Source organism: Lygodium microphyllum, chromosome 10 (genome assembly GCF_053477565.2).
Source record: "Lygodium microphyllum isolate KBCC chromosome 10, Lygodium_microphyllum_v1.1.10, whole genome shotgun sequence".
Lineage (NCBI taxonomy): Eukaryota > Viridiplantae > Streptophyta > Polypodiopsida > Schizaeales > Lygodiaceae > Lygodium > Lygodium microphyllum.
This window is the reverse complement of record NC_141144.1, coordinates 70,689,304-70,699,640: the sequence shown is the minus strand read 5'-3', so window position 1 is coordinate 70,699,640 and position 10,337 is coordinate 70,689,304. Positions and strand designations below refer to the sequence as shown.

Sequence of the window (10,337 nt, the reverse complement as noted above, 5' to 3'; positions counted from 1 at the left end):
AAATAAATAAAAATCAATGAGCACACCCTTGCACAAGTACACTTCTATACTCCCATGTAAGAGCATGCACAAAAATGAGAAGCAAACATTGAAGAGCAAATATGTTTTAATTTAAATAAATAAAAATCAATGAGCACACCCTTGCACAAGTACACTTCTATACTCCCATGTAAGAGCATGCACAAAAATGAGAAGCAAACATTGAAGAGCAAACATGTTTTAATTTAAATAAATAAAAATCAATGAGTACACTTGTGCCTTTGGCATATTATTATCATCATCATCAAAGGTGTTTCCATGGCACATAGGGCAAGCCCAAATACATCAAACTAAGAGAGAGTGTGTACAAAAGCCCATGTGCATGTATTGTCTAGGATAGGTGGTGACCTCATAGGCAGGCTTATCGCACATATCGACATGGGACTAGCAATTGTACAACTATTCCTTTTTTAGTACAATTTGGATTATAAAAGAGGTGGACTCCAAAGAGACAGACTTTGGCGAATCTGGAGGACTAGAAATGCTTCTATATTCAATTCCATGTTAGGTATTCATGGTGATATTGGTGGATTAGAGGTTGATTGTTGTGGCTAGTGGTATCTATAATATTTGCTTGTGTCATCCTTTAATATGTGCTTGCTCTATGTAGAGAGCGTCATGTCAGCTCCACTTGGAATGCATAATTTCTAGAGTCTTCAGGATGGAGCTTCAGCGAGTTCCATTTTTCTCTTAAGATGCAGTGTGGCTTTTTTCATTTGTTAGCTGGGCCATTGCCAGTGGCCACTTCGCACATCTAATTTCTATGATTCAACCCCCTCATACACACACACACACACACACACATCAGACTTTTCAAAAACAAATTCACTAATTAGCATGCCAAAAACCATGTTACAAGGCAGCAGACTTCAAGTCAAGCTGCACCATGGTTAACTTCTAGAAACAGGTGAACTTTCCGTCCTAGCAATTGGCTCAGCTCTTCACGGGCCTTCATCCCAATTTCCCTACCAGCAAGGACAATAGAAAGTTAGGAAAAAGATAAAACTTGGGCACAAGAACCAGCTTTGGATTGAACAAGATAACAAGATCCATAAGAAGCACTACTGGCTACCAGTGTGAATAAGCCAACCATAATAATATATGGGACTTGGAAGACGAGTGGTGCAGAGAATAATAAACTACCTTATTGTAGACCCACGTTTGCCGACAACAATCCTGCACTGCCCCTTCTTAGGCAAGTAAAAGTGTTGCTCTATTCGCAGAGATCCATCATCTAGCTCTTGCCAATCAATCAGTTGATGATCAAGCTCATAAGGTATTTCCTGAGACACCAATGCACATCAGTCTCAAAAGAAGGGAACACCTGAAGGCTCAATGAAAGATGAGTCTACTATAAATTTGCTGGACAACCTCGTGTACTCGATCAAGCAGATGCTCCCTTACAACTTCCATTGACAAAGTTCTAATAGTCTCCTCATTCAGAGGATCTGGATCCTCTTCCCAGGGCCTCAAAACAGCCTGTAGATCACAATAATTGGCTCAGAAAAGCCATTTGTCCACTTTTAACGAAACTAGAAAACCACAAAATAACACCCATCCTAATACTGCTTTGAATCAACTGTTAGTAGCTATGGGAGAATTAAGTAAACATGTGACAAAAGGTGAAAGGTCCTCAGGTATCTTGCATTTCCACCTACCTATGGATGAAATAATAGTTGTAATTAAGAACTTTCTTTCTCAAGATGAACAATGACGTGTCCATTGCAAATTGTGGTTACCAAATACCCAAATCACAAACAAAGAACTAGATCGACTTTAAGTTTACTTCTCTCAGTCAACAGTTTAACTTATGACAACAAACAAAGGAATCACCAATTTACCTCATCCATCAGGTATTTCACAATGTCTTTCACACCTGACCCAGTCAGAGCTGAAATCATGAAGATACTGTAACTCATGTTAAGTCAGCTGAAAAGTAAAAAACAGATCTTGATTTTTACTAAAAATTAAAGCAATTAACAATACCTTTCATAAGCCGGAAGCTGTCCAAACATCTGAGCAAGTGGTAACAAGTCTTTCTTTCTTTCCACAATGTCCACTTTATTGAGAACTAAAACTCGCTTAGGATGAGGATTTTCTTCCACCCCAAGCCTTTCCACCAACCTTAATACTCTTTTATCTGGCCTGCAGGTATAGATTTTGTCAGTGACATCGTAACAAAAAAGATGTTTTCATTCAACAGGGTTAAACACTGCTTGCTTACACAAGATCTTTCAAATATGCACATGCATCTGCAAATTTCCATGCTTATTTTGGGGTGATTGTACATGGTATATGCAATTTCCAGGGTTCACGTTCAAATTAAAGAAGTTTAAATGCTATTCCGCTGAGCTTGCTTCACCATTGCATGCTTTTATTAGGAGAGGTTACTTTTTCAGTGGATTGGACAAGGAATTGCAGCCTTCACTGAAAGAAAAAGCTCACTACAAATCATGTGTGGTTTTACATGTGGAAATAGCATTGGTGTTGATATTATCCCGGGTGGCCATGTGCGAGTAGCATTTTGCATCACGTTGGAGGAATTAGCACGTCTATGAGTAAGATCTTCTTGCAGTTTGCATCATGCTAGAGAAGCATTTGCATGTTCTATGGGAAAGAGCTTCTTGCAATTATTCATGCTCTTGCTCAAGGGAAGTATTATCTTGTCAGTGCCAATTTCACTATGGAGACTCAATTGAGCTTCTCGCGAAGCACATCAGATGGACCCAACTCGTTGTCCATGGTCCAATTTTAGATTGCACGTGCGTGGCAAGATGGAAGTATCTTTTCATGACATGTTTACAATCCAAAACTGCAAATTCAATAGTACCAGATTTTCTTGAGTATTATGTTTATTCATAGCAAAGTTTGCTTACATGAGCATCGTTCACACCTCAACTAGCAAGGCACATGATGAGATTTTCACGTACCTGTCTGTGATAGTGCCCCCCAGTCCACACACTGAAAAATCTAGCACTGCAATTCTAGCTGCCCCAAGACGATATAGCAATGATTGCCCTGTACAATCCTCATCTCTGAAAAATCTAGCATGGCAATCCTAATCAAGAGCTACCCTGAGACAATATATCAATAACTTGTCAGAGTGAAGCAATGCGAAAGTGAATGACCGTGACAGAGTGAACAGAGAAGAGAGAGAGAGAATGAAACGCAAAAAATCTGCAGTGAAGAATGTTGTATAAGGATGCAGAATTATACACGAGTGCAGAGAGAATATCTGCGTATGTCTCCACCTTGAAGATCTTGGTCTCCGTCAGTCCCAAAAGCAATCTCCACAGTCTGCAGCCTGAAATCTCTGAGACACAACTGACCAGGACTGCTGAATACACAGCCTATTTATAGGCTGAAAATAATTAGGTAGGTTGCAATTAATGCAGCCGATTGCTGCCACGTGGCAGCAGGCCGACTGCCTGCCACATGGCACCTGCCTTCGTGGCCTTGCCTGCCAGCCCAGGTGATGACTCTAACCTTAGATCCTAGATAAGGCAGCAAGCAGAGGGATCTAGAATGTCGGTGAAGTAGAGCCTAGGGAAGTGCCTTCGTAAACAAATCTGCAAGATTGTCTTCGGTCTTATAATATTCCCCATCACTGGTCTCATCCAGAAGCTCCTCCCTCGTGAAGTGGTACTAGATCTCTATGTGCTTCGTCCGAGCATGGAATACAGGATTCCGTGTCAAGGCAATGCAACTCTCATTGTCGCACCGCACAATAGTAGGACGAGTCTAGGGGCAGCCAAGCTCCTCCAACAATCACCGACACAATCTCACATGTGGTAGAAGACGTGGCCCGATACCCCACCTCAGTTGAAGATAGGGCTACCGTGGGCTACTTCTTGCTACTCCAAGAGATAGCACCAGCATCCAAGCTAAAACAATAACCTATAGTAGAGCGCCTTTGGTCCACATCGCCAACCCAATCCAAATCACTCCAACCTGCAAGAACAGGATTAGAAGCACCCGTACCTATGATAGAAAATCCCGAGGTCAGAGGTCCCCCTCAAAAACCAAAGTATCCTTTGAGCAGCTTACCAATGCACCTTTTGAGGTGCACTCGAACCCAGCAAAGAGACGTACAGCAAAACATAGATCAACCCATGTGTTGAGGAGCCAAATCAATGATCCAATCAGCTGACAGTAGTGGGTAGCATCAGCCAAAGGAGAATCTAAGGGTGAAGTGGCCTTCCAGTTCGGATCCGTAGGAGTAGAAATGGACCAACAATCCTCCATCTCAAAAGTCACCAAGAGCTCCTGTACATATCTCTACTGAGATATGAAAATCCCCCTTTGAGTCTAAAAAATCTCGTGGCCCAAAAAGAAATGGAGAAGTCCTAAATCCGTCATCTTGAACTTCTGACATAAGGCTGCCTTCATTTCTCCGAGCCTTTAGGGCATGGTCACTTGTAACAATCAAGTCATTAACATACAAAACAAATAACAAACAACCACCCTCGGAAGTGTGCACATAAAGCTGTGGATCAGCCTGCCCCAAAGCGCCAATATCCCACCTTTCCTAGAGAAATAAGTCAATCTTCTCGTTCCAAGCATGCAAAGCCTACTTCATGCCATACAAGACCATTTTCAACCTGTAAACCTCCCATCAGAGAAACAAAAGCCAAGAGGCTCCTCAACATAGATCTCCTCCTTCAAATCACCGTTCAAGAAGAGAATCCCATTGTACATTAACTTTTTCTTCAATTAAGTTAAATAAATACCAAAAGGGGCGCCAATTTTTAGGGCCAACAGGGTGTCCAATGTCCAAGATAATATGGTAAAGTATACTTTTCAGTTTTGTGAATTTGTTAATTGCTATAAATAGTACTTAATCAGGTTATTTACCACCCTACTCGAGGAGGGAAGGCTGGTTTCATGATTTTGTTTCCGAGACACCACTCAATCCCTTGATTTGGTGGGCTCGAGGAACTAATTGCAAGCCAAAGCTTTGTGCTATGTCTCTCAATATGAATGTTCACATAGGAATAAAGAAAATGCAATGCCTGACCTATAACAAGGCTCAAACCATGGACAACAAGCTGAAAATGTTGTTGTTGGGCAAGATTCACGGCCTTCAAGGCATAAGGCGACTGATGACCAACAAAGTGAAGAGGAATTTAATGACTAGTTCAAGAATCAGATGAGGATAGTAACAACTCTCTTTGCTGATTGGCAAAGGATCCTCAATTTACCCGATTTTTAAATGCTCCAAAGAAGGACAACAAAGAAGAAGAAGGTGTCTTCTACACCTTCGGGACAGCAAGATGCACCGAAGATAATGCCAAACCCTTCATTTGAAGCTCCCAAAGATGCTAATGAGATAAAACAGTTGGTACCTATGGAGCAAGGAATGAAAATGCAAGGCCATCACGGAAGTGCCAATCCAATGGATTTTGGACAATCCGGTATAAATGCTATGATAAGGCAGACTGGATATTTTGGTGGAACTTGGAAGCACGATTTTTCAGGTTATGGTTGAACAAGGACCGTATACAGGAATGTATGGCACAAATCCCTAGGATATGCAACAACCAATGCATGGTATGCAAGGCCCAATGTATTCGGATATGGCTTGAAATATGCAAAACCATATGTATAGCAGCATTGGCTTAATGTCTGGCGCACAAAGTTGCATTTTTGGTATTGCATCTGCACCTCGAAATGCTTATGGGGCTCAAGGAATGAATAACGGTCATGCAAATGCTCTGTTTGATTTTGATGTATATTCATAAAATGCACTCTTTTGCAGGAATCAACGTATGACAACTTGACACCCAAAGGGGCAGCAAAAGAAAAGTGAATTCTTCTTGTATGAAATCCACTTTTGGGGCATATTATATTGGCTGATATTCGTATGGACCCTGCTAAGGTTGAGACAATACGATCATGGCCACCTTTGTGGAATGTACATGAGATCTACAGCTTCTTGGATTTCTGTTCTTACTACAGGAAGCATGTACATGTGCTTGGTAAAATTGCATCTCCATTGCATGCCTTGTAGAAGAAGGATATGCCATTTAGATAGACAACAGTGGAGATTTCAGCATTTGACAAGTTGAAGGAAAACATGACTTCAGATCCTATGCTAGTGTTGCGATCTAAGTAAGTCATTCATAGTTTAATGCGATACATGTGATAAAAGCATTGGGACTATTCTTATGCAAGACGGCCGAGTTGTGGCTTATAAGAGCCGAATTCTCCACAGTGCGGAAAAAAATTTGCACAAAGATTGTGACTATAATTTTAAAAAAACGAGAGGCTCAAAACTGATAAGAGAGAAATAAGGACTGGTGGTCTCCCCCCAAGCTGGAATAGAGACAATGTTACTCCAAAGCTATGACAATATCTTAGAGAGAGATGTGCTACAAGCTCAGTTAAGCAACGCGGTACCTTTCGTAAATTTAGGATAGTAAACAATATGTATTTCATCATTTTCTCTTCTATACCTTTCACCCTACCTTGCCTTGCATAGATTCTATATATGAAAGATGCTAAATCTCCCTTTTATCTTAATATCATTAACAACCATCATTTTTAAAAAAAATACATAAGACCCTTGAAATAGTAATATTTGAAGATATCCATCATATCTATGGTCTTCGTAGGTTCCTAGAAAATCAACATGCACCTATTTACTGATGCCATATTCACTTTGGGATTGTGGAGACACGACTTTTTCACCGTCATGCTTGAGAGGAGATGCCATTAGGGTTTGCACTTAATTTTAATCATTGAACATTAATCCCCTAATTTAGTCTCCTTAAAACAATCCTAAAAGGAAATTAATTCTAAATTACCAAAAATAAATGGCTCATTTTTTATAGTAGAACATATGCAGCCCTAACCCTCTATAAAGATGAGTCTTGTATTTAGTGCATCCTTATAAATCATTACATCAACGCTCTTCCACATTTACTGTCCACACCCTTCTTGAGGACATTGCATGCCTATGGAGGTTCATCAGAGAGCTGCCCTGCTGCCAACTAAGTCTACTACAGCAGGTGACCTGATCTGAAGCACTGCTGCAGCATCCTTATCAGCTTTCACACTTCACCCTGGTGCCTACAGCTACTGTCTGCCTTGGTGACCTATTTTTCACCCTTCCCAGCTGTGTTTCATCAGCAATCGGACTGCCCAGCTGATTGTGTTCACTTACAGCACATCTGCCCCAGATTTTGATGTCTACATAGCTTGCCCAGCAACCAGTTGACATCATAGAGCATCATAGACCTGCCACCCTCATCACAGCATCTGCATTTGCTGCGTACCGACCTACTTCCACTACTACATCAGTGTTTTCTGCCCTGTCAGGCTGCCTTGCTGGTCCCTCAATCATCCACAGTTCCAGACTGCTGATGTCATTCTACAGCTAGCCAAATCTGCATTACAGCCTTTTGGGCTGCGTATACAGCTGCCACCTACATTCTGGCATCATCAGACACCATTAAGCGGCTGCTACTACATTTCTAGATCTGATAGAGTACAACACACTCTCAAAGCTAGCATCAGGTCTCCACCTCCTCCATCAGCTCACATCATTATCGGTCCTCAAGACACAGAGGTTTGAGGCCCATTGTAGCATATCCTGCAGACAGTTTAATTTGTTCATTCATTCATCTTCTCAGTAATCTTTATCTTGCGTTCTTCTATTCACTCTATGTTTGTCATACACTCTTGAGTTTCTCTATCACTGTTCGTGCATTACTTTACACTTATCATGTGACTAAGGGAAGTGAACGCTCTATAATCACTGCCAAAACCCGATTTCAGCTTTAAAACTCAGTAAACCTTTGTCTAATCCAAACATTTACATTCACTCTTTTTGTGAAGTATCACTGCTTTGTACATCAAATTGTCCCTTCTTGAAGCTCTTGGAGATGGACACTCTACACTTTTAAAATCAATTATCAGCTTCCCCCATGTGAGTCAAGTTCTATTGTCATCTCTTGCTTACTGTTTGCAGGGGTGTTACAAGACCATTTACAGTTGAACTCAAAGAGGCTGCACTTTGAAGCAATGTACAGCTGGATATAAATGTTTAATATAAACAAATTATTCTTCTGATAGTTTTCCTGTTCCAATGGTTTGTCAAAGCATATTGCAAACAGAATAAAAAGCTTACTTTTGAATTTGGCGGTAGGCATCAACAAGCACTAGAATTACTTCACAATGGGAAAATAATTGCCATGCACTCTCCGAACGTCTTCTCGTGTCAGTCTTCGAAGGCCTTCCCAAAATATCCAAAACAAGTCCAGGAGTGTCGTACAAAAGCTGCAACAGATAGAACAAATCAGCTCATGAAGGAGTATACTTGGTCCTCAGAAACTTAGCCTAACCTTGGAATCACATCCTGCACAAAAGGCACGTTCATACAATTTGTGTGTCGCCTTTTGTCATAACACCAAGAATCTCACTGAGTGTGGTATTTCGCTTTCGAGAGACTGCAGCAACTTTGGTGCCAACCTAGAGTAAACCAACGAGAAATGTGATTACTTCAATGAAAACCTGTGAATGCCCTGTGTGCTTCAACGATGTTATGCTTGAAAGAGAGAACACAAAACATCAAGCCCTTCAACTTAGGCTGTGTCTGGCTTTCTGTAGAAAAACTAAGTAACCTTGAGGTAATCAAAACTATTAGTCCCCTTCTCCATATAGTATTTGACTACGGAATTACTAATGTTCAATGTAATTCTTGTTGCTGCCATGACAGCAGTAAGAAAAGAGGCTGTGCTACAAGCATTTTACCCAGACACATTTTATTTGGTTGACGCACGAAGTATGCAGGGTTATTTCATTAGGTTTTAGTCCTTTTTCCCAGTATCAGGGAGCAACGTACACACCATGTTGTTTGTCAACGATGATTTGCCAGCATTAACGGCTCCAATGATCCCCACTCGCAGAGAGCGCTGCTTATGTTTTGGTACAGGCCCATCCTGCTCATCTGCAGTATCATCCAAATCAGCTCCAAGGAAGTCCTGTACAAACGGCAAACTTAGCATCCCACCTCTCCCGCTTTCTGCCTTTCTGGCCAAAGCATCCATCTGCAGCCCCCTGAATATAGCTCCTGGGGTTATAATTTCTGCCTCGTCTCCCTCTGAATCACTGTCCATATCACGAGATGTGAATGCATACTCGTCATCATTGTCACTGCCCTCCTCAGTAAGGCTGGCACCTTCGGAGGCGTCATCACTCATGTTGTAGGGCACGTCTTCGTCCACATCACTGTCAGTAAGAGCATCGTGAGGTGCACCTGCCAATGTATCAGAGGCAGCCATGTGCATTTGCTGTGCCACTAATACATCAGCGTCATCCCTTGCGTCATGGCCGCTGCTCGCGATGCCCCTGCAAAAATTCGTAGTCCGAGGGGAAGCCATGCTTGAACGAACCGTGAGGGACCGGCCAGCAGCATGCCGTCGGAAGGCAGACGCGAGGCATTTCCCTGCCCTCAGGGCCATCTGGTCTGTTATTGTGACCTTCTGTGAGAAGGCTACACCCCCTTTAACCAATGTTTCTTTAGTTCAGACTTAGGCCTATTTAGTGTCAACCCTACATGAGTTAGAGAAAGAAAGCACAAAAGCAATGTCTCAAAAACCCCACTAGCCAAAATTATTCAAACAATAAAACTCACCTTGGAAATCTACATTAATGCACACGTTAGGTTATCATTCCATTTTTTAAACAAGCTCAAAGATGCGCTCTTTCCCTTTAGCTCAATCTTGCAACAAGCCAACCCACCAATGGCAATACACAATGATCTCTATAAAATGAAAATCTCTCCAACTTCCTCTTCTATATAGTTGGGGTTGTGTATAGCATAATACCAAACAATCTGAAAGGCTCGCGTTTCTTTGTTGTGTCAATGTTGTTGGAAATGCCCTTCCAAGTTATTACATTTTTAAAGGGAGGAAATCCATGCAAAACTACTTGATGGAATGTAAAGATGAGGCTATTATGTCAATACAAAACAAAGTGTGGATAACCAGGCAACTATTTCAAGCATGATTGGAACATCTTAGAGCTACAATGTCCAATCCTCCATCCCCCTCAAACTCGCACTCGTTGGTTGTTGATGGCCATGGAAGTCACGTACCTTGAGGTAGTACAAAAAGCTCAAGGGTGTGGCATAGACGTTGTCACACTACCCTCACACACATCTCACAAGCTCCAACCACTAGATGATTCCATTTTTAAGCCCTCCAAGGCCAATTTTTGCAAGGAGAGGGACCCTTGGCAAGCCCTAAGCTTGTGTACGCACGCAAGCAAGGGTGAACTAACTAGCATTGCATCTA

At 41.7% G+C, this 10,337-nt stretch overlaps 1 protein-coding gene across 1 annotated transcript; it reads right to left on the bottom strand.

Annotated features, from left to right (window-relative positions):
- Positions 1 to 219: 219 nt before the first annotated feature.
- Positions 220 to 9,559, bottom strand: LOC148030142 (GTP-binding family protein). The gene is made up of 8 exons (XM_087686417.1): positions 8,889 to 9,559; positions 8,422 to 8,511; positions 8,171 to 8,319; positions 2,026 to 2,184; positions 1,881 to 1,947; positions 1,411 to 1,518; positions 1,183 to 1,322; positions 220 to 1,004 (listed from the first exon to the last, which is right to left on the bottom strand). Exons 1-8 carry the CDS (start codon positions 9,501 to 9,503, stop codon positions 914 to 916), a joined length of 1,419 nt encoding a protein of 472 aa, XP_087542543.1. The 5' UTR covers positions 9,504 to 9,559; the 3' UTR covers positions 220 to 913.
- Between the last annotated feature and the right edge of the window lie 778 nt (positions 9,560 to 10,337).

Excerpts from the sequence above, each read along its gene's own strand:
- LOC148030142 (XM_087686417.1), bottom strand. The coding sequence starts at position 9,503 with ATGGCCCTGAGGGCAGGGAAATGCCTCGCGTCTGCCTTCCGACGGCAT. Across the intron at positions 8,512-8,888 it reads CATCGTTGACAAACAACATG|GTTGGCACCAAAGTTGCTGC; the intron begins GTGTGTACGTTG and ends GGTTTACTCTAG. Across the intron at positions 2,185-8,170 it reads GCCTACCGCCAAATTCAAAA|GCCAGATAAAAGAGTATTAA; the intron begins GTAAGCTTTTTA and ends CTATACCTGCAG.